Here is a 27,373-nt window from a genome sequence, read left to right on the forward strand (position 1 = left end):
CACTCCAGATCAAAGGCAGAATGTTAAAGGGACACTACACACTAAATATGTGGGAGGACAAAACAAAAAGACAAGTGACTTCTATATTGTCTTGTTTTTCTTTCATAACTGTTGTACAATGTCTCCTGTGGCTCTGGTGGGAGCTTTCCAAAGATTGAAAAAACAACCCTGATGATACATTTCTTGGTTAGGGGTTGAGACTAAAAGTGTTAGCAGAAAGCTGGTGTTACAGTGTGGAGGTTTGTAGTTTTATAGAGGTTGGCTTTTGGTAGGCAGAGGAGCTGTAATGAAATATGTCATCAAACTGCATTGTGGGACATGTAGGATCGAGCATTTTTAGAGTTTGACCCATCCTCTGCTGCTTTAATATTGACCATACTTTTTTCATTTCTACACATCTGTCTCTTGTTAGTCCTCCATGTAGGAGTACCCCATTAACAACCCAACAACCATGCTGGAGGTTCTGGGGAGACCTGGAGGCAAAGTCATGTTTTTTTTGGAGGTGAACGCAACTAAAGCTTTTCTGAGACAATGCTTGTTCATCCATAAGAGATAAATATGAGGCAAGAATTTTGCTAGTAAAGAAGTAGAAGTAGGTGACTAGTAACTAGAAGTAGGTGTAAAGCTGATCCTCATAGGAAATAGCAAGGACTTGATAATACTCCAAAAAAATTCTCAAATAGACAAGTTGACCTTTTGAAAATTAAAGGAAATGTTTTGACAGAAATTGGAAAAAGTTAATTATTTACATGAAGCAAGATGCCCAACATGACAACTTAAGGTAAGATTGTACTTATGGTACTGTCACATGTTGTTTCCAGATTTGAAAACCCAAGTAAAAGTAAAACATGAGTAAACACAGATATCATTTTAGAAGTCATTTTATTACATTCATAAATTTTCAACAACAATAGCATGGCTGTAATGTCATTATGTTCACAGCCCGCAACCACAATGGTAAACATGAGGTAGATCACCCAGACACCAAGGCTACCACTGGGCTGCACATGGTTATCAAAACACGTCAGTGAAGATTGTGAGAGCAAGTAGCACATTAAGACATTGGACATATGGACCGTTGGAGTTTGACTGATAGTTTCAATCACCAGTCTTATATTTGGGCTAATTTTGGGGTTAATTTGCCAGTTTTGCTTAGTGGGAAATATTTTCTTCTGCTGGCAACTTGTATAGTGCAAGTTCACGTTTCCTACCCCCAATGACATTCAGTAGATTTAACAATCATTAATTTGGGTCTTGTGCAAAGCCTTCATAGATGGTTTTGAAGAGGACACTCTCCTTTTGGCTTAAGTGAGCTTGCATGCAATCAAATATTACACTTCAATATGATTATCAGTCCAAAATGCTTGTCAAATAAATAAGAATCCCTCATGGACCTGATTTTCATTTCAATAAAAATCCAACACAAGAACAGGAAGGAATACAGACATATGGTTAAGGACACATCTAGGTAGATTCTTCTTGCCTTTGCAACATAACATAAAATGCAGAAAAGACATTATGACCAAAATATACTGGAAAATGTTACACAAAACATCAGTAACCCTCAGTGGTTAAGGGGATGATATAATATATTAATAATGTAAACAAAGCTTTAAACAGTACAGTAGTCCGAAATCCAATTATTTCATCTTGCTTCTCTCAGACAAACAACATTCCTTCGCCTCACAGTTATATGGTTTCTTCATTCTCATTGGTCCGAAAAATTAGTGACTAGAGCAATGACTGTATCAAATGTCACTTAAGGCATATTCTTTGGACAACCCTGTGCAGAAACATATAAAAACATTCTCCTTTCAAGTATATGAATTGACCTGGTCAGCTGCTTTTGGCAGTGTGTAACCTTTTCTTTGATTACCCTTTGTTGTGGGGGAAAATGAGTTTAGGGTATGATGAGGGTAGCTGAGACCAGGCACGGCCAGTAGCAGGATATATGGCAGTGAGGAGGCTTGCTCATAGAATTTACTGACATATTGTGATTATGCATTTGAAACAGCAAATGCCTACATGCTAAATATATTAGTCATTTAGGACATACCTGTAAACTAGCCTTACTTTTACGTTGCTCTGACTGATTGGCCAAAAGTTTAAAAAAAAACATTGTCAGGTGAGTTGTAAAAAAAAACAACAACAACCCAGTGGCAAGTCATCTAAGTGGTAATAGAACATTACCGTCCTACATTCTTTCAGTTGTGAATATAGAGAAATACATAAAGTCTTGGATACTTTCCTGTGAAAGTAATTTGGAAAATACAAACACACTTGAGCTCCTTCAGTTCCTTGCCAGAAGGATTATTGATGCCGCATAAATATTTTAGAGGCACAAGAGGAAAAAGAGTCCCCATTTGCAGTTTAAGTGTGCAAGCTCAAATCACCACATGTTGTTTTAATCCCAATGACATTATACTCTTGATGATAAAATATAATTCACTGTCATGTTATAAGTACAGAGCAACCTCTGTGGTTATATTTCTTAAATGCAGTGAGCTGTCTTTTTATAGTCGATGAGCTTAATGGAGTTTGAGAGGCAGAGCAGGTATGAAGGGAGAGTAATAGGAAAAGGCAAGGTGCAGCTGAGGATGTCTTTGGTGCCAACATAAGTTAATGCCAAAAATACATGGTGAACAGGGAGAAAACTTTACCCCCATAAGCAACCTCCCTTTGATCTCCCTTTAAAACCCTGAGATAAACACGTATGTCCAAGATGGGACATACTGTAGTCATGTACACATATAATCTACAAATAGTCACATTATCAATAGGAGAGTGTCCATTTTTGCGAAATACAACAACAAAACAAAGAAAGTTCAGTTTCAGCTGTGCTTTTTTCTGTCACAGCAAAGTCTTTTTTCTGTAAGCTTGAGTGGAGACAAACCCAGCTACAAGCAAGAGTTAAAAACATGCACTGACCCTTGTGAGAGCCAGGCATAGTGCACTGTGGTAGTACAGATGTAAGGAAAGCCACGTTAGGTGACCATGTGTCCTCTTGTGGGGCACTTCCGGTCCTCCAGCATATCCCCTCTGACCTTCCATTGGAATGGCAATAATTGTGATTGCTGGCTGGTTTGAAATCAGATCTCCCCTCAAATCCGATTGTGTTTTTCTGCAGCAAAGTAGGGGAACCCTGGCTGTTTCAATCAGGTTCAAACATGGCGGCCAGTTAGAAAGTAGAGGGGACGATCCTCGCTGCAGTTGGCTGTCTGAAATTCGTCCCGCAGGCGGAACTGCCACTCATCCTCCAGCTCCAGTCTGACGATGGTCTGGCGCAGGGAACTTCGGTCCTGGCAAATCACACAGAGCGTGGCACCTGTGGACATGATCAGAGTCAAAACTTAGCTAGTAGATTTTAATGTGTTGAGTCAGAACTACAATATTAGTCTTAAAGCAGTGCTAGTCCTGATGTTACTTCTTAAATCCATCTGTTGTGCAATGTGGTCACAAGTAGGTCAACACACAAGAAACAACACAGGGACACATACACAGAAATGCTACTTCCCCATACTACTGATACGATTGTGGTGTAATAGAACAACTTGCTGAGAAAGAGAAACAACAAAGATATAAGCACGTGCAAAAACTAAGACAACACTGATGTTTCACCTTTTAGGAAGCGGAATTTCTTGAGGAGTCCAGAGACAACGAAGGAATCACAGAGGTAAAGCAGCAAGCCACTGAACACCAGGCCCTGATGGTTCAGGTTGGTGGAGTGTGGACGAGAGCTGATGTAGCACACAGGAATCTGTGACACAAGATGAGAAACAAACACTTTACTAATTAAGGCAATTGAGAAGCATATTTGTTCAGGTTAAAGTAAATAAAATAATTATGCAACCTTGATCATCCCTGTGGGGAGCCATTGGGTCATCCTCATAAGCAAATGTATTTGCTTATGAGGATGCTTGCATTATGTGCAACTATGCATCATGATTTACTCCCATTACAGGAGAAATACTAACACAAAAATATGTTATGGTATACAAATAATCAAGGTGTGCAGAGAAAAACGGTCATCACCTCATATGCACATTGCACTATCCAAATATGCATTGTTAACACATATTGTTTGCACATGTGTGGATGCAGGTCAGAATGTACAGAGCAAAACAGATGGCTGAAAAACTGCAACGTTTGGCAACAAAACTTTAGGATTATGAAAACATTTGAAGAAAGACAGTCAGCGGCTATTTATGGATTTTGGAACAGTTAACATTTTAGAGATTCCTGAGAAACTGTGTACAGTATGTTCCAGTATACAGTGTGAAATATAACAGTATTTGACTTTCAAGGAAAATGAGGATTTCTCAATAGCTCTTCAGCCTTCCTATAGGTTTAAACTGATGGGATGATGCTACTTGTTTCCTCTCCTACTTTTAATTTCAACCCCTTGGGAGCTCTTACCTCCGGGCTGATGTTGAGGTAGCTGTCGATGGACAGAACTGGGTTGTTTCTGTTCTGAACAGCCTTAGGGAACAGTCTGTGGCTGCAGCTCTGAAGGAACCTTTCCAGCAAGAACTGGGCCGGGGCATCCAGGAGAGTCTGCTCGCTGTCTGGGGCGCATACATACTGGGATGGGCTGATTGCGGCAGGGTTTTCTATTTCCTGGAGATAGAACAAACAGTTAAGAATTGGAAGCTGTTTCATATTGCAAGATCAACTATGTCCACTGTGAAGCTGCAATGTTGCATGAATAAGATACCCACCATGAGTTTAGGTTTGACCATTAAATCTTTGTTTCCCCCAACTGGAATGTGTTTTTTCATCAGGCTGAAGTAGTTAAAGCGACACAGCAGCAGCCCACTACTGTTCACCCTTAGATTAAAGTCCACCTCCTCACAACTGTATCTGCACATAGGCACAAAAAAGCAAAGTTAAATCATCTAGATAACACTCATCACTAAATGATTAACTGACTGACACAATTCTTCGCTAACTTACCGATTAAGGTCATATTGAACATTCTGCGTCAGATCCACATTAAGCATGACGAAGTCGTGGAGGTGACACCGGCTGAAGGGGTTGCTCAGAGGCTTGCAAGCCAGGCTACTGCTCCATTTGCGCATGCCACACATTGCATACAGGGAGATCTTCGGTGTGGTCTCCATATGCTGCAGCACCATTTTCAGAGATATGTTGCTGAGGGTTGAGCTTCCTTCACACGTCTCACTAAGGAACAGAGAAGACATGAGAAATGTTTCATTTTTACCAATTTATGAAAACATGAGGAGATATGACAATAATTTTTTGTGTAGTCTTATAATATATAAAAATTATAATACAGTATATAGTTTTTCAACCTTATTAATACGGGTAACTAAACTACAGATTATTACAAATCACAAACAATTGCTACCTGCTATCTGCTGGTTGTTGGACGTTCCACAGCACACAGGAGTCGTCCATCATGACGATAAAAGGCCATACATCTTGCCTCTTGACACCTTGCTCTTCCAAACGGTTCCTCTCCAGCTCTAGGTTATGGTATGACAGCTCTTTGATCATGAAGCGGGCAGCACCTTAAACAGACAGGAGCACTTGTGTCAATTTTTTATTCTTATTACTTTAGTTAAGAACACTCAATTTTGCATGGTGTGTGCATTCATTAAGAATAGACTGAAGTCTAACAATTAAGAAAAGGCTGTAAGTTACATGGTGCAACGTAAACAATGTTTGAATATACAGTACAAAGTGTATTGGTTCTATCCTGACAATAAAAACTAATTGGCAGGCGGCCAGATTGAAACTCTGGGTCATGATAAAACATAATTGGTAAAAGGGTAGTTACACCCATTCCTGAAAGGCTGTACACTCTATTGGCCATGTTACAAATCACACCACTGCACTGTAGATGATTATGGCTCTCTCCCATTGGTTAAGACTGCATTTAAACTTTTACCTACTGTAAACAACATGACAAACTGTAATGGATATATAACCATGGTGGCTCACTGACTGTTATAAATCCTCCATTATCAGCAAAGAGATAAGTATGAGGTGATGCATATGTAACCTTATTCAAATGCATCTTTTAAGAACAGTAAAACACTTGGAAAATCTAATTTATTAGTTTTTTTTCCATCTAAGATCAATGACAAACATCACTCACCAACTCCAGCATTGTTGAACATAGCTGGTAAGACTAGCAGGATGTGGTTGGGCCAGTACTTCCTGTAGTGGGGCATCTCAAATTGCTTGACAACCAAAATATGCAGATGAGTGGCGCCCTCCATGGCATGATAAATGTTGAGCAGGCCGTGCTCTTGGCGTCCTGTAGTTGGGGTGAAGATTGGACTCTTCAACAGATCAGGGTCCTAGAGACAGAGGCAGAGAGAGAGAGAGAGAAAAGCAAAAATGTGACTAGTTTAAATCAAAGACTATTTCGAATTTCTGATTTCTGATTATGAGCTGTGGCTTACAGACATGAACAAGCAGAACCTCTCTATATATATATGCACATACTGACACTAACACATACTGTGTATACATTGTTATAAACTAACCTTGGTGGAGACCAGAGGCAGGCGCATGCTCTCCAGGTGGCTGCCCTGCTGACTGAAGACAAAGTGCTGCTCCTTGGCTTTGGGAATGACGAACTGAAGCTGCACCTCCTCCCCCAGCATGGAGGAGCAGAAGGTGAAAGCATGGAAGGTGCACTCTGACAGCTATAACACACACACATACACAGACAAATACAAATGCATTATTAACACGGAGAGCCCCATTAGGCATAACTGCAAAGAGTAAAAAGCTTTCAAGTGTCAAAGTATTTTGATAGGTGAGAGTGTACAGTAGGTATGTGTATGTACACATCTGCAACAGAGCAGCAGATGAGTGCCTCAGCCTGCATACTGCACTCACCTGTGTGGCAGGGCCGGCTTCACAGTAGCGGTGACACTGTTCACAGTGATGAAAGGCATTGTGAGCTGCAAACCTGCTGAGACGTATGGACTTGGTCTCTCGTTTGGCTGCTGTTTGGATCTCTCCTTCTTGTTTAAAATCTGCAGATACCAAGAATCAAACATATTCAACCTATGACTTCAGGATAAGCTTGTTTAAACAATATCATATTTGCATAAATGTTATATTTACAAAGGCAGATTGAAATGTTTCAAATCTGCGAGGGCCTATGTTGTGTGTTTGCATATTATATATATGAACTTACCTTTCAAGCACTTTGGCATCTTGTCAGAGTAAACAGGGCTAGCCTTTCTGAATTTTGAGTCTCTGGGGTAGGGGTCAAATGGTAGTTTTCGAATCTCCTCAATGTCAGGCCACTGGCTGCTTGCTGGACATGTAACCTCAGATGTTTCTGAAGATTGGAGGAACATTAAAGGGTGATCATTAAAAATGAACTTTCTTGAAAAAGACAACTTCACATTTGGTTCTTCATTATTTAATGTACTTACCGTGTCCTAAATAATGAATCCAAACAAATGAAACATTTAAGCCCAAATGATCCTCACCTTCTTCCTCCTCCTCATCATACACATCTACCTCCAACAGTTTGATGAGCATTCGAAACAGGATACGGAGAAACTGCAGGTAGGCACCGGTTTTTCCCACCTAGCAAAGGACAAGAAATAATCCCTGTTATGTTGGAATAACACTTAACATCCAGCGATGCATAAATAATTGCATATAATGACACATCTTGATTTAATTTCAATGGTTTTGACAAAAAATCAATAAATTCCACAATAATATTCAGGCATTTTGCTTCATTTATGAAGCCAACTACAATTAAATATAATCATTAGGCCGGTGCGCAGGTGGTCGAGTGGTTAGAGCGCATGCTTATTATATCTCTTATAGAAGTCTTTTTATTATATTCTATACACATATATGGTGATGCAGGATACAATCATCCAAAATAAGTACTTGTGTTTTGTTACCTGTGGGGGTCCACTGAGTAGCAGGCGGCGTGGATGCGGCACAGGTGGAGCTTCATAATCGGCATGATGCTGCCTGGCGGTGGTCCACTGGCGGTAGTAAACGCTCTGCTCTGCACTCTGGAGGTCGTGAGTGTTCAGAGGTCTCAGCGGACTGCTCCAGGACACATCTGCATGAGGCAGCAGAGAGAAGGAGCTCAGCTGGCTCCCCGACTCCCCTGCTAGCAGGTTGTATGCTGCTCGTGACATGATGACTGTCCGCGGTGACACTCTGGCAGGCCTCGGTTCTCGACCGCACTGTGTGGACTGGCTGGGTCTCTGGGTGGAAGAGGAAGATGGGGAGAGGGAGGACGAGGAGGAGCTGGAATAAAGGGATGGAGGGGCCCTGGAGGCTTTGGAAGAGTTGGAGGAGATCTGGCTTCCGAGGGAATCGCACTCCTGCTTGAAGCCTTGTGTCACTGTGCCCACATCCGAGGTGATGGCACCTTCAGGTGGACAAGTAGAGGTAGAGGGCTTCTGAAAAGACTCGACAACGTCAGATGAAGTGACACCATTCTCTGCCAAAGAGCCTGAAAGAAGATATGAAGAGAGTAAAATGTGAATAATTAATAAACATGAAGTGCACTTGCAAGATATTACTTAGACATACAAAGTTTTAAGATTTTAATTTACACAAAATTTAATAATTTGGTATGATTACTTTAAACAACTGTGCACAGTTTTTCTCCAAATTGAGAGCACATTTCCTATAAAAGGATGCTGCTGCTAATTACTATTTCTACACACTTTGCTTTCTAGTGAAGCAAGCTAATGTGCACATGTCAGTGGAACAACACTAGCTTTCTCTAAATTTTACCAAGTTGTTAATAATATACAAAGCAGTTTACAGACTTGCAGAAGCTAACTTCTTTCCACTTGGAGTGTTTGCATCTTTAATCTGAAGATCTAGTATCTCACTGAGTCAGGGACTCACCAGAGGTTCTGGTTGCAGCACTGCCATTGCTCTGAGGTCTTTCCAGCTCATCTCCATCGTTCAAGCTGGTGGTGGCCTTCTCACCATCTGATTCCCGAGGGGCCATAGCCCTCTTAGGCTCCTGGACGACACCCATGGAAACATAGGTGCAGGCCAGACCCACCTCCTGCTCCAGGGCTGTGCGAGTCAAGTAGCTGGAGTCAATTAGACGCAGGTCACTGTACTTCAGAGACCTAGAAGGACAAATATGTGAAGACTGTTGTTGAGAAAATGAGGCAATGGCGCACCAGCAGGAATTATAGATGAGCCAAACAGAATCATTCTAAACTGTCCATCTGCAGTGTATTGTGAATTAACAGATTACCTGGGAAACGTCTCTCCGAGGGGGTCTTTTCCCGTGAGGATGACGATGCAGGGCAGTCCTTCCAGATCCTCATAAGTGTGCGGTACCCAGTCTTCGTTGTCACAGCCTCGCCAGGCCTGCAAGCAAAACACAACACACAGTTACTTAAAAATACAGATGAAAGGAAAGATTTTTGGTGTCTCATGATGGTTTAAATGAGGTTTGTGTGGACAGAAAGGATTATGTGCAAGTAAAAACAAGTTTCAAGAAAATACTCGATAGTCTAAGAAAAGATTATGAGAGATTAAGGTCAGAAGTCTGAGAAAAATCAGCAAACTCCGAGAATAAAGTCAAAATCCTGATATCTATTCAAAAATTGCTGAACTTAAGTGTTTCACATGCAGATCTTATTCTCTGAAAACATGTTGCAGTAACTTTGTGTAAATATTTAAAATGTTTAGGAGAAAAACACAATAAAAGGAAAGACTCATGCGACTCTGGTTTCATGTAATTCTCACCCTGAGGCGGCTGGTGAAGTTTCTGGGCAGATTGAGCTCAGATGCAGGGCTTCCCAGCAACACGGCAAAGCACAGTTGGAGGCCCAGCTTGTCCCTCACATCCTCTAGTCGCTCGCGAGCCAACATGGCCAGCTGGAGTGAGGGGACACGGACCAACAGCATGTGGCCCCGGCCCTGAGAGCCCTCTCTGCTTGGGGCATTGATCAAGTCCTCTACCATGGCCAGAGTCTCTGGGGTTATATGATCTCTCAGGGATGGGGAGGAGGTCAGGGCCATCATGGCCTCAGTGTACTGCTGAATCAGCAGGTAGCTGCGGATCACCATGCTGTGCAGGTGGGGATGTCTGGGATAAGAAATAAGAGAGTTTGTCAGTTTTTAGGGGATTATGATATTTGTTGTAATGTTGGGAACAGCTGTGGTTTCTGGACATGATTATAACATCTGGTACTTTTCACTAAAAGTCTATTCAAAAAGACAGAGAGCTATCTAAAAGATTTGATGTGATTTCAGTATGGACTCCATGCTCACCTTTCCAGCAGAGTGTGGACCATCTTCTCAAATGCATCATCACAACGCAGAATGGGGCTGGCCACGCCCCACTGCAGGGAGCTGCTGTAGTCCCTCAGGCCAAAGTAGACCAACTCATTAGGAGATTGCTCCCCCTGCTGGAAGAAAATCATGCAACATGAGTGTGAATACACAGAAGAGATAAATTGGTACACCGATTGTCTATAACATTGCTACTGCATCAGTGTTGGAAAGCACATACCTATGTGAGTTTGGCCTAAAAGCTGAGAGAATGCTTACAAATCATAATCTGACCTCTTATCCAGTGTTTCTCAACTGTTTGGATTGTGACCAATTAAAATGATGTCAGTGAAACAAAGTAATTATTTGAGTAATTCTACGAGGTCTGAAGAGGTAACATTAACCAGTATTTCACATTTTAAAAAAACAAAGGTTAGAGGAATATCCATACATTTTTTTATCCTAATGTCCCTTTAGAGGGCCCAGGATCCGGACCCAAGTTTAGGAATCACTGTAGTTCAAAAAGGACAAGGTGATGGCCCATAAAGCTCTAACTAGTTGTTTTAATTAAAGGTAAAGGTATACATTTACAAATTCAACTTCAATGACAAAATGGAATATATCGCAAATTCTCATTAGGAGCTGAGCCCCTCTAAAGGCTTGATCCTAGTCCTACAATTGCCCCTGCTGTAAACCAACAGTCATACTGCAAATCTATAAATCAATTCGGGTCAAGGTCACAGGAGCAATAACTTTTCTTTAATTGACCCAAAGAAGACCAAACTTTTAAGTACCCCGGTTAAAAGGGCTGTGCACCCCCTGTGCACCAAGGGCCCCTGTGCACCATACGCTCAATTCTCTCATTTCTGATGCTGTCCTGCCCATAAATATGTGATTTTGTTCTGTTGTGTTAGAGTTTATATGTCGCAATGAGAGCTAGCTGCCAGGTTGTCACAGGCTGCAATAATTTATGAATGTTTATTATTCATAATTATTGTATCATGCTGGTTAGTGATGCTGTACGATCCCCTTTGCTATAAAAAACGTTTTACTCAGTTATGGGTGTGATTTAAAATGTAGCAAAGTACAATACTTCACACAAAACATACTTAAGTAAAAGTAAAATTACAGATTTTTAAGTACACAAAAAAACTACTCAATTACAGTAACGCGAGTAAATGTAATTTGTTACTTTCCAACTCTGGAATCCACTGCGCTAATAATACTCACCAGACTTTCATTGAATGGCCAGTGAACCTCATTGTGGATGCTGATGCGGGACTGATGGGTCTGCAGGGTGTAGGGGAAGCAGCTGACCTGCAGGACCAGCAGGTTCATTGCATCCAAGACTTCCTGGCAGTTCACCACCCGGTCAGCCAGACCCTGCAGCTCCCCGTGACACACAGAGCCTGACAGAGCACTGGAGAAGAAACAGGGCAAAGTGTTTGCGATGTGCAAATTTTATTATAGTTGTTTGTAACATTTTACATGCTTGTTATTCCACATTAGCAAAGTTCAAACTTCACTAGGGACTTGGTTGAGGAATGCTTTTACATTTGCCATAAACTGCCCAGTGTGTTGTAGGTTGTTTCCAAGAAAAATACTCTGGAAAACAGGAAGTGATCTATTTTATGTTTCTGGCAAGGAAAACAGTGGTTTGCTTGGAACAAACAGAGAATCTTGGCATGAGCAGCAGTAGCAACCATCAGAGAATTGATAAATGTCAAAAGCTTCAGTACAAAAGGGGGGAAAAACCTCATTTTGAACCAACCATGTCTAAAAAGTATAAATAAAAATGGAGATCTCATATGATCTGACTGACATTTGAGTAAAATTCAAGGTTATAGAATGTGTTCTGTATTTGATCTTTCTTCCTTGCAGCTGTTCTCCTCTCTGTTTTAATCAGGAGTAGGCTAGATATGCAGCCATAACATCTCATCTTTTCACACAGTCAGAGATTATCAGCAGAGCAAACGTGTTTCTGTGTGTGTTTTCTTACCTTGTGAGGTCGACATGCGAGTTGTCGTGGATGAGGACAAACAAGGTGTATGGGTTCTGTTTGACTTTCCTCATGAAGGCCTCCATCTTGGCGTGTACGTCACCATCCAGACGCACCACGTACTTGTCGGGTTTCTGGTGGGCTGAGGACACTTCCTCGATACCCAGGTCCACCAGCACCCCTGAGCAAAAAAACAAAACAAACAAGGAATAATGAATGAATTTGGATGAGGCTCAACTATTTCATAGAAACTTTTAGTCACAACTTACTGAAACAAAACTTAAGTTGTGGAAAGTCAACATTTAGTTTGTGCTGCAGTGTAGAATAAACGTTTAGGGGGTCACATACCTGATTGTCGGATGCGCTGTGCCGTCTGGTGTACCAGAATATGAGAAGGTGGGACCAAAACTAGGAAGTCTACTTTACAAAAGCGCCCCAAGTCGAGGTTTTGGGTGCCTGAGTCAGCAATGGAGCACACTTGAGAGAGGAGGCTCCGTGCCACACTCAGCTGGGTTGGATAGATCTGGAAGACGTTACTTAGCAGCTCTGCTACAGGGAAACAAAAAAAGATAAAACCAAGAACATAGCATCAACTTACAGTAATTGTGAATAAAATAGAAAACATATATTTTAACCACAGTAAACCACAGTGAACCTAATTCTGCTGGTTTGGATATGGAGATAATTGCTACCATTGAAAAAGATAAATGTCACATTTGTACTATCAGTACAGTTGGAATGAAGCCCAACAGTAAAACAACAAACAGCACATTGATTCAGTAGCATATTGATGCCTTCCTTATATTCTTCTAGCTCGGTAAAACCCCCCGAAACAAAACAGTTTAACCAGTGCTCCAGAAATGGAAGCCAAGCAGTTCAGTTTAGCAAAGTGAGCATCATAGCTTGGTCTAACCTCTGTCTGAGAGTGGTGACATACTGGCAGCCTCCTGGGAGTGGATGTGGTCAGTGACATCGCCCTGGAAGGGCTGGATGACCTGGCCCTTCCGTCTGCGCTGGTATCGAACCAGCTGCTTGTCCAGATTGTCCCCTAAAAGCAAGCAGTCACCATAGTCACCCACAGCTTTGCTATTGCTCTGACGCAAATACAATTATTACATAAATCTTTAGAAGTGATGTCACTTTTATCAACCTAGGAATATTGAATATTGGTGATATAATTTCTTCAAAATGAAGACCTATTTGATCATTTCTTTCATCAGACAACAAGCACAGAATGGAGCTCACCTAGTGATGTGGTTTTGAAGTGTGACGCCAAGATACTGACTTTCCCTGTAATGAGCTCATAGCTGATTTCTTTCAGAAACTCGTTGGTTGTCAACATGCCTTCAGCCAAGGCCCGTGCTTGATACTTTCCTGTGTCCAACACATATGTTTAGATCACATTACAGCCAGTTCATCAGACATATCTTGTTACAATGCATTAGATGTATAAGTTTAACACCAGATTCTGAAATGGAGCAATCAGGCTGTAAAACTCACCTAAAACCAGTACACAGAACTCATTGCCACTCATTTTAGAGGCACATATGATGACCACATATGTGGGCAGGCACTGCTGGTGGTGAGGAGCCTCACTGAGAGATCGCAGCGATTCAGAAATGCCCTCTCCCAAAGAGTTATGGGTAACCACAACTTGGACACTGCCCCCAGAGACACTGGCTTCCAGCCGAGCCAACCAGGGCAGCTGGGACGGGGAGATGGCGGGACCCCCGGGACAGCACAGCATGGCTTTCAAAACAATCTGCTCCAGCTCCTCCCGCAGGGGAATCTGTTCCGAGCCTGCAAGAAAACAATCATGTATACCAAAGTTAGATGTTTGTTTTTCTCAGGGATATTTCTGTGTTAATGAATAAGACCGCTCCCATGCAACATTTCAGTAAAAACACAAATGGCACAATATGTTTACTGCTTACCTAAACGTGCAAGATACTGCAAAGTGAGCAGAATCATTGTCTCCACACTGAGTAGCTGGCTGCTGTTCAGGCCCAAGGTCTCCAAGGTTTTCTCTGTCAACTGGCTGCTCTTATAGCAGCTGACCAGCAGGGGGCTCACTACTATATCCCCAACGTTCCCATAAAAATAGGGTAAAGTGCCATGCCCTGAGAAGAAAAGTAATCATACATACAACTGAAATATAGAGTCTAGAAATATTATTAAACTTTCTAAAAGTTTCTGAACTGTGAGTTTTACAGACAATACATATAAGTTGGCTTTTCGGACACAAGTTCAACAAGTGTGATCAGCTGAGAGTCTCCATGTGTCTCATAGGGAAGGGATTTATAAAATAATAGGCTCCAGAAAAAACAGCTATTTTTATTTGGTATGTATAACATTTTTCTGTTTACAGTGTATGTTTTTGTTGTTTTTTTGTTACCATATTACAGCTCTTTGTTGAATGAGCGCTACTTGTGTCACTACATGGGGGAAATAATGGACAGTAAACCCACATGAACTCAGTTTAGGTGGGTTTTCAATAGAGTTAAACAAGCTTTTAGATTTGATGCATCAAAGTAAAAAGGATAAAAAAGTAAAATAAAGTTAACAACTCATACTTTTCTTAAAAGACTATATAACTTTGTTTTTCTAATTGGTGGTTTGATTCCTGATAATCATTACCCGGATAACTAAAAAATATTAATTTACTTTATTCTACTTAAAGGTAAAACAGATTCTGATTAACTTTTTTCTGACATGGATTGACACTGTATACATGGGCTCTGCCGGATGACGCTCTTTTTAAAATAACACATCACTGAAAGAATCTGGTACCAATGAGGATGACAGGCCGAAATCCTGAAGAGTTGAGCAGGTTGTCGGGGATGATCACCGTCTCTCCAGCAGTGACAGGTTGGGGCTGAACGACTCCTGCTACCGGTGGCTGAGGAGAGGACACTCCTAATACAGAACCTGGTTATAAATAAAAGAATAGCATGTCAATAGAAGGATTACTTAGCAGTCACTTACAGCTAAATTACAGCTCAAGTTTTAAAGAAAACACTGATTAGGACTGTAGCTGCTATATTGTGGCCATTTTGTAATTGGAAGAAAATAAAACAGGACAGACAATTTTTTTGGAATGATGGTCGTACATATAACTCTGATTGCATGATGTAGCAGAAATCTTCTTCAATGATACAATTTTTAACCATTTCAACAATAAAGTCTCCAGCTCTATCTCCATGGAGACGCAGAGTGAATCATCCCTGACAACCAGATAACGTCAGGGATGAGCAGAGGGGGTTATAAACAACATAGTCTGTGCTACTCAGCGCACAGACACACACCTCACACACACCCACATATGCACAGACAGTGAAATGAGCTAAAATCAAGACCAAATAAGAGGGTCAATTTACAACACAGGTCACACTGACTCATGTTTAACGAATTATGTCTCTAAGAGCCATGCTGATAGGGCTCTGGAACTGACCTGGAGAACAAATTATTGGTCTGATAGCTGGCACAGGGACGGCTGTCGGTGGGACAGGCACTAATGAATTGGGATGCCAGCTCCGGTGGCGCTTCTTTGGAGGACCAGAGTTCATGGCAGAGGACACTGGACATCGAAACATCAAAACACACATAGAAAATGTCATACTTGAAAATTCGGGCACTTAAAAAATGTGATCATGAACACATAAGTAAATTACTCAACCATCTCTTCAGGAGAAGAGAGACCATTACCTGGACTGTCTCCTAAGTCAGCAGCGCGATATCCCTGACCTTGAGGCCCTAAGGAGACCTGGGAGGGGCTCAGTAAGGGAGGACGCCCATCAACACCCAGTCCATTAGTCGGCCCATTCACCCTCAGAGCTGTGGGTACTGGAAACACACATACAATAAGATATATATACAGTTCATACATACTATTTATTTTCTTTCTTTGCACTTTTTCCTCTCTCTCTCTCTCTCTCTCTCTCTCTCTCTCTCTCTCTCTCTCTCTCTCTCTCTCTATGTGTATATATATACACACACACACACACACACACACACACACACACACACACACACACACACACACACACACACATATTATATACATATACATTTATATATATATACAGTTATTGGTACAAATATGTATTTTCCCCAACTGTAACTGCCTGCAGAGACTGAGCAATACATAAAAATGAGTCAGTACTGACATTGGCTTATTGAATTCATATACTTGAATATCTATTGCCAAAGACTGTATCGGACAATTTCCAATCTCATATTCACAGTGTATGCAATGCACTAAAACATTGATTGGCATGTGTAGCATTTGCTTGTCAATATCACAACCTTGTAAAGGGGCTAATGGATAGCAAGGCCTTGAAAAGTCATTACAGCATTCCTTCCTTCAGTATTGATTTGTGTGTAAATACTTTGTGCACACACGTGCATTTGTTTGTGCATGCATGCTATGTGTGTGTGTGAGTGTGAGTGTGTGTGTGTGTGTGTGTGTGTGCGTATGTGTTTGTTTGTGTGTGTGTGTGTGTGTGTGTGTGTGTGTGTGTGTGTGTGTGTGTGTGTGTGTGTGTGTGTCTGTGTGTGTGTGTGTGTGTGTGTGTGTGTGTCTAAGGAGGCCATAGCAGAGGATAATCTTGGCTCCATGGTCAGCCACTGCTCCATTGCCTTATGCTGCTGATCCACGTAAAAAAAACCTGTAGCTAAGCAACCTTTTTCAGCATAAGGGTAAGGCCATGTAAGTGTCACTTTCATAAGGCAAAAACTTATCAGCATCTAAATCTTTGCAAATGCCAATGTCAAAGCCTGAATGTTACTCAGAAGTAAAATATATGTAGTGTATGTTATCGTCTTTGTTATCTTCGAGCTGGGACGGTTAATAAGTAAGTAAAGTAATTCGACAAAGTAATTAGCTGATAAAACACCATGAAAATACAGGTGTACTGAAAAAGAGCTTCACCTATTGGTAGGGTCTTGTTTCCAGGTGTGGAGGCCAAAGGTTTAAGGAAACTGCAATCTCTGCTGAGGTCTTGACTGCTGAAAAAGACCGAGGACACTTGCGTCGTTCTAGTGGGTGGAGAATCTGGTGATAAAAACAAAAGATGATCAAGTAAGCAAGAAAATCAGCAAGAAAAAACACATCCGTGTATGTATGTATGTATGTATGTATGTATGTATGTATGTATGTATGTATGTATGTATGTATGTATGTATCGATCTATGATACTCACAAACTCTGTGCCATGCTGGTGCACACTGTTCCCTTATCACAAAATCTAGTTTAAAACTCACACTGCAACTGTACCACCCACCATTCCTCTGACTGGTTGTTTGACCAGTCATGCTAGTATCAAACCAATGTTAAATACACAGACTCATCTGTGTCTGTATCCAACCCCTATTGCACAATAACAAACACACTATAACTGTCCTTTTCATTAAACATTGATGTATACACATCTGGAGAGCAGGAGAGGTGCATGTTACAGTGTCTAACCTCCTAACTTACCAAGCAAATGTCACCAACCTCTTTGGCAGGAGGTCACAGTCATGAAATATAAGGCAAGAGTTACATCAACAACGAGCCCCCCCCCCCCCCCCCAGCTCAGCTGCCTAACACATTAATGTGTGAGATTGCTGCTGACAGGCAGCTTCCAGGTTCAGAACAAATCAATACCATAAGCCCCAGAGCTTCTTTCAATCAAAGAGGGAACAGCAGCTCTTGTTGTGAGAGGTCAGAGAAAAACAACATCTCCTGAAGAGAAGCAGAGTCTGTCTTGTAGTCATATCACACTTTAGCAGCTGGTTTATCTCAACAGACTGTTATTACCTTTCACTGTTGATAATTCTTTACTCTGCATTTCCCATTATGAAAGTGACAGAAACAAGTAATGTTCTTGAATTATGCTGCTCAAATGTGTAAGATAGCCTTAAAAACATTACAGAATCAACTATCATCAATACTTCAAAGCTACTAAACAGATGTTTTGATATTGATAAAATATCTGTAGGCTACCTAAATGTGTGTCAGACCATCATCACAACAAAATGGGATGAAACACAAACAACACAGCAGCCTCTTCATCACGAACTGACTCATCAACAGCTGAATGCAGCATGTGGTTTATGCCTCAGACTAAGCTCATAAAATACATTTCATGGCTTAGCTAGGATAACCTGTCTCTATGGCAACAACATAAACCTGACAGTGTATACCACCTGACCCTGACACAATTAATCTTTACAATCTATATATATAGGACATTACAAGTGCTATTTGAATGTTTCTTCAAACAGCACAACTAGATCATTAAATCTCACAATAAGGGTGCAGGTGGTCCAGTGGTTAAAGCGCATGCCATATACGCAGCCGACCCCGGTTCGAATCCCGGTCGGAGGTCCTTGCTGCATGTCACTCTCCCATGTTTCCTGTCTGTCTACTGCTTAATAAAGGTGTCTATGCCAGACAAAATCTTAAAAAATAAAATAAAATCTCACAATACAGACATCTTTGCTGCATGCAGGCTCACCTGAGAGGGAAAAGGGAGAGGAGCTGTGTCCGCTGGTTCCTCCGTTTTCTTTACTGCTAAGAGAGGAGGACGAGCTGGGTTTGGATGTTGATGCACTGCTAGGAAACTGACGGGTTTTACAGTCTGAGAAATGACACACATAAAAATTGAACTGAGTAATAACTGTGACTTACAGTATGTAACACTACAAAATCATTAGAAAATACTGCACTGCAGGACAGAAGTGAAATATGAATACAAGTTTGAAAAGTGTTTTTACCTTTCCAGCAGATGAGGGGTCCTTTGCACAGAGCACCCTGAGAATTCTTCACCAGGTAGTATTTTAAGTGCTTCTGCTTCTTGGGCTGGGTGGATAACTTCAGGTTTATGTGGTTAGAAAACTCTGTGAAGTATCTGAAACCCTTTTCCCCACAGCCCACACAGTTTCCTGAAAAACCTGGAAGTAAAGTAATGAAAGTGAAATTACAAGATTATTTTACACAGTCTAGCATATGACCAGTAGAGGCTGCTCAGTAAAAAGGGTAATAGGATAGGATGATGAATGTCTAATATTTTCTAATGATATATCCTACAAAAAACTGTTGCTAATATATAAAATGTGTGTCCATGGTACTAAAAACGTGATAATGCTATCTGTCTCCTTTGCTCTCGTCTCAGACTGACCTAAAAGTGCATTTTTCCCATTCTCGTCAGGCAAAAAGCGTCGGTCCACGGCACACACCAGGATGTGCTCAGGGACACTGGGGGACTTGGCACCGACCAGCTCGAAGCCTGCTGGGACTTCGATGGGCTCTGTTGCTATGGAGACCAGGCGGAGATCCTTGCCGGCCTGACAGAAACCTGAGGAGGAAGGAAGTTTTTTTTCCTTCTATCAGTCAGTTGTGATATTAAAAATTAAGCAAGACTAAGATACATTTGTGCAGCCAACATTTTTATCTATGAAGTGGTGAAAAAACACAGACAATACTTTGTATAATCAAATCCTTTTTAAAATTAAATGTTTTCTTTTTTCCCTAATAAAAAGAAAACTAGTTAGATATGAGCTGAGATTTTACAGTCCAAACAAAGGCCTGTGTGTGTGGGTATTACCATCCAGTGTGCAGCAGCCGTCTGGTGCAGGGCCCTGCAGGTAGGGAAGTGGAGGGCTGCTGCTGTCTGAGTCATCGTCGTCCTCCAGCTCCTCCAGATCGTTGGAAGAGTGGCCATTCATCAGCTCGTGGCCCGGCAGCTCACCACCATGGAGCTCAGCTTTCGGCTTTATGTCTGATGGAGACATTATATCAGATTTTCATTATAATGGATATCTCTTTCTTTCAATTGCCCATAAATCTCTAACAAATTCCAAGATTCCTGTAAAGAAATATGTAATTTGATACTACTTATAGGCACAATATGGTGCATGTCAAGTTAATGAATACATTTTAATTAACTGTCTTTTAGTTGGTGCAACATGCAATGTTTTTTTATATTTGGTTTATAATTAGAACAAAATAATGTGGTTCTTTTGACTTAACTTTCCAGGAAATTATTGAGAAATTAAATAGCCATAAAATAAAGCATTACTAAATTATGTTTAAAACAACAATATGACCAATATGAGCTTTAACTCAATATTATTAAATGTCTAGTTACGGGTATGAATATAAATAAAATATTCATATCAAATGTGAAATATGTGAATATTTTTATATAGAATCTAAATCAATGTTGCATGGAAAAAAGGGGTTATCATGTCAACAAATAAAGTAACATACACATGATTGGCAGACATTCAGTAATTTCAATTGAAAATTATTTTAAAAAAATATTTCACTTAGTTTTACTGCAGACTTTAAGATTATAAAATACCTAGTGAACCTGACCTAATGAACCTGAAGTTAATTATTTCAAGCAGTGTTTGTGGAAAAAAAGCACTGCTATAAACCTGATCTGATTTTGCTGATCCTACCGTCCATGTTACCAGGATACGGCTCCGGCTCCAGGTAGAGCTGTGTGAAGATGGGCTGTGGATCTCCACTACTAGATCGCAGAGATGCTTCAATAGAGTTATGGAGAGCCTCTTCAAATCGAGCAGACTTCAGCTGCCCAGCGTATGAATTCCCCATTATCTGCAGGGAGAGAAGAGCAGAATGATAAGCAAAACATGCACAATCACAGTACTGTTTCATCTCCATTCATTGATTAGTTCCTTATGTAAGAACGGTAGACTACAGACAGAAAAACAAGCAACTAGGATCTTACACAAGTGTGTTTATTTGTCATGTAAGGACAGCTTTATCTCTGAAGGATCAGGTCATTGTAGGCTTGTGTAATCATGTTATCATCTAAAATTATACATCAGTTCAACAATGCTTGTCTATTAGAAAGCCTTCAGCCAGATTCTTCTCCTTTAAATTACCGTTTCACCAAAGAAACACCAGATGCACTGGAAGTGTCTTTGCTAGATCACAAAATTCAAACCTGTTCAACATTACTGAGAAGGAGAACATTACTGAGCTCTGTGACCAAACTGCTCAATGTTGTCCTCTATATCAACCAACATTACAGGCACTGGATACATGCAAGAAAAAAAGAGCAGCCATAATTAACAGCATAGTTATATTTTAGAAAATGATCAAATCATTAAAACCCTTGTTGCATTTGACCCTTCTGAAGTGTGAAGACCTGAAATGATCACTACAACGAGGTTTTAACTTTTCATGTAAAACAATAAAATGTGCTAGTTCAAGCTTCTCAAACAGTAAAGTTTGCTCCTTTTTTGGTCTTAAATAATAATATATTTGGTTTTTGGTCTTAAATAATAATATATTTGGTTTTGGCCTGCTGGCCAGACAAAAAAAACCCTGATTTGAATTTGGGAATCATGTTGGCCATTCTTTAGTATTTTTTGATGTTTCAAAAACCAAACTATTAATTGGTTAACAAAGTGAATATTATTCAAATGTACCATTTGTAACTGGTTTTATCTGCCATGTTCTATAAAAAGTTAACCAAAAGTTACTGTGAATAATAACACATAAATGCACTTCTATGTATGTTTGCAGTCACACACACATTTAGTTTCTCTATCAGCCTTAACATAATGGCCAAGGCCAAAGACTTTTTCCCCCCTATTTTTTTAGGTCTCCTTCTGTCTGACTTGTCACTCTGCCTGCTCTGCCCCCATGCCCCCTCCACCACAGTGTCCACTCCTGGACATCTGCCGGGGTTGGCTGCATGAGCTTGACGATGGCTGGCTCTCTGGTGGCAGGTGGCAGCTGGACAGAGGGTTAAAAGCGTGCAGTGTCAAAGAAGAGAGTGAGAGAAAGAGACCAAGGGATGAACTAGGGAAGGAAGAGAGACAGATAGATGTAGACAGAGAGAGAAAGAGAGAAGCTTAAAGAGAGAAAGAGAGACTACAAGAACTCTAAAAGTGATAAACTGACCAACAGCTATGCTACATTAATGTACCCTTTACATTATTCAGTGGAACTGCCTCAAACTCACACAACTCAAACTCCCATTTTTCAGTTAGTCAAAATATGTCACTAGATTGTTTTTTTAATAATCAAGTCTATGTATGGGGTGTAAAATAGAAAAAGAAAATAAAGGAGGTTTTGGCTCATTTCCTGACACATGAGAAAGACCTGAAACACCTTCCATGTTTGTCCTTGGACAACACTGCAGATCCGTGTTGTGGTTCATCAACACTAAAGCAGCCAAGTGGAGCTTCAGCTGTCGGTTAAAGCTCAGACTCCTCATTCAGGTCTAACTAAGGTCCTGTGAAGCTGTTCAGGCTTCACATGACATGGTCATGCTGTATCTCCAGTTCTGGCAAACATAATTTATAAAAGTGACCTAAACCTGTTTTCAGACTTTAGTAATGATTCAACTAACCTCAATGTGGCAGATAACCAAACCAAACATTAGCCTTAGATTTTGTGTGTATACACAAGTTTGTTTACGGGATTTTCTACTTCAGCTGCTTTTAAATACAGTATTCTTAAAGTACTTATTTGGTTCAAAGGTGCAAAAAAGGTCTAAATACAAAATATTTAACTCATTATTTATTTTACACTTGAATTTATTGATGATTGTACTGATGTTTTATCACTGTTTTTTATGTATGTATTATTGATCTTATATGATGTGAGGTGACCTTGAGTGTCATGAAAGGTGCCTTTAAATAAAATGCATTGTTATTATTTCAAAAAACAATTAATCATTAATCCAGATTTTTACAGATACTAATTGGTTGGATTGATGGATTTAGTTAAATATATTTTACAATCAAAATCTATAAAATGTGACAAGAGTAAAAATGTCTTCATTTATACATCCCTCGTCTCAAATATGCACTTGGAAGTGTGTGCTTTCTTTCACATATCCAGGAAGAAAATAAAAAAGTAACACTTTGCAGCATTTAAATCTGTGATTCTTTGGTTAGTTGTACTGTGAATATGTCAGTCTGTGATTCAATATCTAATAGATACAAAATGTATTCAGTTTCCAGCCACACAGAAACCCTGAACCTTTTTATTTTGTCAATAAGGGGCAGGATGGGAATCAAATTGGAGCTGCATTTCTCCTCCCAGGTCTAATCTTGCCCACGCCTGGACAGGTTAGACCGTCTGTTTACCTAACAACCTTCATTGGGAGGAATCTGACCAACCCAGACAAAAGACAAGATTAACAGTACCTGACTGTGCTGTCAAAGAGATAAGCAGCTTAACAGAATGAAGCTACAGTATTTCTTGCTTAACTGATGGAGGAAGGTGACTGCACAGAGAAACAAAGATGGAGTGGGTTAAAAAAAAAAAGAAAAAAGAAAAAAAGTGCCTGAGGGCGTTTGTAAGCAGCCGCTGCCTGTTCGATTGTGAAGTCAAAAGAGGCTCCGGAGGCCTCTTTGGCAGGCTGACCCTCGAGCCTCAGAGGACAGATTTGTCATTAACCTCACACAGGCCGGAGGTGAACACAGAGAATGACCTTTTATCACCTGCACAGCTTAAAACAAAGCGTGACTGTGGCAGAGGTCGCGTAATGGATGTTTCTGAGGTGTGACTCAGGTGGTTGCTAAGGTCAGTTGTAGTGGCAAGGAGGGTATTTCAGGTTAGTCAGCGGCTGTGGTCCATTAGATCGATGGTCGAACATAATGAGGGGACTCTATTAGGGAGAAGCACTTTGATGTTCCAAGACTAATGGCTAAAAAAGGAGTGTTCATGTCAATGAGTGGCAACTTTAAAACGGCCTCTCTGGCAGTCAGATGCTCAGTCAGTCAAGGCCATTCTCCAGCTCCTGGGTGGCATCAACAGATTGCATGAATGTGACCCCAGGTCAAAACAAGCTAGTCTAATCTTCTCTCAGTGCATTCAAGACGACAAAGAGGTAGAAAATATGAGAACACAAGACATGCAAATAGCAGCTGAAATTTCGACTACAGTCTCAGCCAGTTCTGTTTTGCAAAAAAACACAGATAACACATTAGCAGTATATTAAAAACAAGGCAGCTTACGTTGTCGGATTGCTCCCAGGCGTGAAGGGACTTGTTCACCTCTGCTACATGCTGGGTTGCTACCACTCAACAGAAACTTTCAGGACAGACATTTCTTTCAGTGCTTCGAGACCTTGGGGAGAGCAGGGAGATCTCTGATTAGCTCACAGACTGTCAAACACAGCACAAATCAAACAGTTTATAGCAGCTGAAAAATAAAGACCACAAGAAGTTCCTCAAAAATGTTGAAGTTGTTTTCACTTGCATCAAAAAATGTAATTTCAGGATTTATTCAGGTGTGAAATTGTTTGTTAAAGTGAATATTTTTCCAAGATAAAAAGCAATGTTCAAGCACTGTACCATTGTATGAAAAAAACAAATAGATATTTCAATTTGACTCTATTTTGTGAAACATGTATGCTACAAATACTGCAGGTCACCATGGTCCGAAGAGCATGCCCATTCACAAAATGAATGGGTGCACTTATAGCCACTCAGAGACTGAATAGGTCTCAAACTGTGACATATGTACTCACTATTCTGGGGCTAAAAAGCGTTATATGACACTGTGGCCCTAGGGCTATTTTCATGAAACACAATTGAATGTTTTAGTTTGTAGCTGCGCTCACTATACACAGCCACAGTATTCTGAATGGATCTGTCAGCTACTTCGACCCTTTGACAAATTATTGTTTATCCACTCTGATGGCTCTGATATAAGAAGAGCAAAGTTCCCTTCAAAACACTGACTAACTGTCACAATTTACCCTGTCATCACTTCTGACTGTGTGCTGCTATTCTGTAAGTGGGCCACTGGTCTGGGGTCCAAGTCCTGCAAATAGCAAGTGTACACAAACCAGTTCAACTTGTATTCACTGTCCACACTGGAACTAATTCTATGAATGATTAGCCAGCTTGATTCAGATGATCAAACTTAAGTTAACAAACGTCAATGTGTCAGACAGAAACCTGTACTGCCTCCTGGCAACTGACTCTCTCAAGATGAGTGTTGATTAAAATAGAAGAAAATCCAGTGCAATATTGATCATTTGAAATGTACCGTTCTATTTAAAGTATCAAACACTAGTTCATGCTAGGATGTTTACAAAAAGGATATGAACCTCAACCAAAGCGCTGGCACTCTAATTACCCAGGGAGAAGAGTCTTAAAATATTTTGATGCTTATCTTGTCATGAAGGGTATAGACGACCCAGAAGGAGACGCAGATGGCTCCTGTGATGAGGATGAAGGAGCCGTAAATCTAGACACCAACAAAAGTCCAGCTCGAGGTGATTATTAAAGTCTTGCTTTTCTAGTAATGGCATTTGAGGGGATGTTTAGCCTGAGATGCACTTAGTGCTTTACTCATGGTCTGACAGGATTCAAGGCAACGGTTAGGTTAAAAACATGCACATTTGTATCGAAAATACTTTGTTGCAAGTGCAACTGCATGTGTGCACACACACACACCCATCTTACATACAGCACTGGTCAAAAGTTGGGTAACACTTTCTCATTTGAAATGAATAGGAAGGTGTGTACAAACTTTTGAGCCAAACTGTAAAACATCCAATATTTGTAATATATAATACAGCACAATATAAAACTGTATATACAGAAATATTATTTTGATTACAGAAAATACTCAATTCATCAGAGTGAAAGTTTTATCAAACGTATCATTTCAACACAAACACAACCATAGGACTGCATGTAGAGTCAGCCACCAGCTGTGTTATCTACGTTTCTATGATTGATTTCTTTTTACAGTGACTGTAATTAATAATTGTTTTTTATGTGCAGTCACTTTTGCTGATTTAAAAAAATGGGGAGAAAATGAGACATGAAATATGGGAAGATCATTGCTCATGTTTATTAAATTACAATTTAAGTATCACATTTTATTTTCAGTTTAACTTACTGGCAGTGGCACAAATAAGAAAGTAATGCATCTAGCATCTAGAACACTTTTCTGTAATTAGTCTGAAAATATGAAAATTGTCATAACTTTGGTTTAGCTAAAAAGATTCCTTAACAAAATCACACAAAAACTAACAACCTCAAGGAGATATAAGTGTATCATTTTATTCTTTTAAATATTTAAGTGATCAACTGAGCTGAACTTATTATTCCTGTCCTTTGTTTTTCTCTCTCTGCAGCCTTTCTTTTGTTTCTCCCTAATTACATTGCAGTGTTTACAATAGAGAGAGAGGGAGGATTAAACTTGCTTAACCTTACATTCAAACTTTCTCCTTCAAGTCTAATTTTTAAATGTGGGGAAAAAAACAATCTATTGTTTTCCATATTACAGTAAATATCAGAGAACATGAGGTAGGAAGATGTTAATCCTGTCCATACAGTTAAACTTGACATTAGGTCATTGTCTAAATTTTCTAACTCGGCAAATACAGATAACTAACATTAATTCAGCCAGGATTTACTTAAAACTACCAGTTCACCAATAAGTCTTTTTCTTTTTAGCTAAGCCATCAACAGTCGATAAAATGTTAATGAAAAATTTGAAAAATATCTAAACCGTTTTCACCTCATTGTTATGCTTTAACATGCAAAGGTCCATAGCAATAGTTTAAATGCAGGAAAGAGCTCAGCACACTCTTAACATTAGAAAAGCTGTGGTGAAAAGACACTGCCCATCAGACATGGGGAAAGGGGGATGGGGTAAGAAATGAAGAAAAAAAAGACAAACATCTCTCGTGTCCTCTAAATTAGGTACTAAAAGCCCATCTCATTAATGCTACACATCAGCAAGCAGTTTCTAAAGCTTCCCCTGTACCTTCCATGACTCCTCGACCAGTGGATGAACCCTCAAAATCCAAATAGAATAAATCCCAAACGTGAATGAAGGCAGTTTTTTTTTCAAAGGTAGTCCATGTTAGATGATAAATCCTTGTGCAGAGAGTTTGTTATGATATCCAGGCAGCATGTGGAGTTTCACTATTCTCTGGTATGTATGTCTCAAGTCACCTTTGTCATGATACTCTATGAGAAGCACTACGAATCCCACTCTTTCCCTCAGTACAGCAGAAGCCCTCCCTCTCTCTCTCTCTCTCTCTCTCTCTCTCTCTCTCTCTCTCTCTCTCTCTCGCTCTCTCACTCACATGCAAACAAACACACACA

At 40.3% G+C, this 27,373-nt stretch overlaps 2 protein-coding genes across 7 annotated transcripts in view; both read right to left on the reverse strand.

Annotated features, from left to right (window-relative positions):
- pter (phosphotriesterase related) overlaps positions 1-541 on the reverse strand; it is a 291,456-nt gene extending 290,915 nt beyond the window's left edge. The window contains exon 1 of the mRNA XM_062428973.1: positions 531-541. The gene's annotated coding sequence lies outside the window, so the exon portion shown is untranslated. The remainder of the gene's footprint in view (positions 1-530) is intronic.
- Positions 542-865: 324 nt separating this feature from the next.
- greb1l (GREB1 like retinoic acid receptor coactivator) overlaps positions 866-27,373 on the reverse strand; it is a 41,267-nt gene continuing 14,759 nt past the window's right edge. The window contains exons 1-34 of one of the 6 annotated variants that reach the window (XM_062428478.1): positions 27,030-27,275; positions 24,257-24,368; positions 20,714-20,873; positions 19,855-20,028; positions 19,429-19,605; positions 19,025-19,201; positions 18,766-18,888; positions 17,196-17,318; positions 15,971-16,108; positions 15,717-15,842; positions 15,056-15,193; positions 14,200-14,385; positions 13,766-14,065; positions 13,511-13,639; positions 13,179-13,313; positions 12,614-12,811; positions 12,266-12,446; positions 11,497-11,686; positions 10,267-10,403; positions 9,739-10,081; positions 9,242-9,357; positions 8,878-9,110; positions 7,908-8,473; positions 7,479-7,578; positions 7,178-7,324; positions 6,874-7,013; positions 6,516-6,677; positions 6,122-6,326; positions 5,369-5,531; positions 4,954-5,181; positions 4,719-4,860; positions 4,417-4,617; positions 3,619-3,757; positions 866-3,325 (exon numbers count right to left, since the gene is read on the reverse strand). In XM_062428478.1, coding sequence (XP_062284462.1) covers positions 3,162-3,325; positions 3,619-3,757; positions 4,417-4,617; positions 4,719-4,860; positions 4,954-5,181; positions 5,369-5,531; positions 6,122-6,326; positions 6,516-6,677; positions 6,874-7,013; positions 7,178-7,324; positions 7,479-7,578; positions 7,908-8,473; positions 8,878-9,110; positions 9,242-9,357; positions 9,739-10,081; positions 10,267-10,403; positions 11,497-11,686; positions 12,266-12,446; positions 12,614-12,811; positions 13,179-13,313; positions 13,511-13,639; positions 13,766-14,065; positions 14,200-14,385; positions 15,056-15,193; positions 15,717-15,842; positions 15,971-16,108; positions 17,196-17,318; positions 18,766-18,888; positions 19,025-19,201; positions 19,429-19,605; positions 19,855-20,028; positions 20,714-20,870 — 5,838 coding nt within the window. In that variant the 5' untranslated portion in view covers positions 20,871-20,873; positions 24,257-24,368; positions 27,030-27,275 and the 3' untranslated portion in view covers positions 866-3,161. The other 5 variants (XM_062428477.1, XM_062428476.1, XM_062428474.1 and 2 more) reach the window with 5 other exon arrangements.

Source organism: Scomber scombrus, chromosome 11 (genome assembly GCF_963691925.1).
Source record: "Scomber scombrus chromosome 11, fScoSco1.1, whole genome shotgun sequence".
NCBI classification, from domain to species: domain Eukaryota; kingdom Metazoa; phylum Chordata; class Actinopteri; order Scombriformes; family Scombridae; genus Scomber; species Scomber scombrus.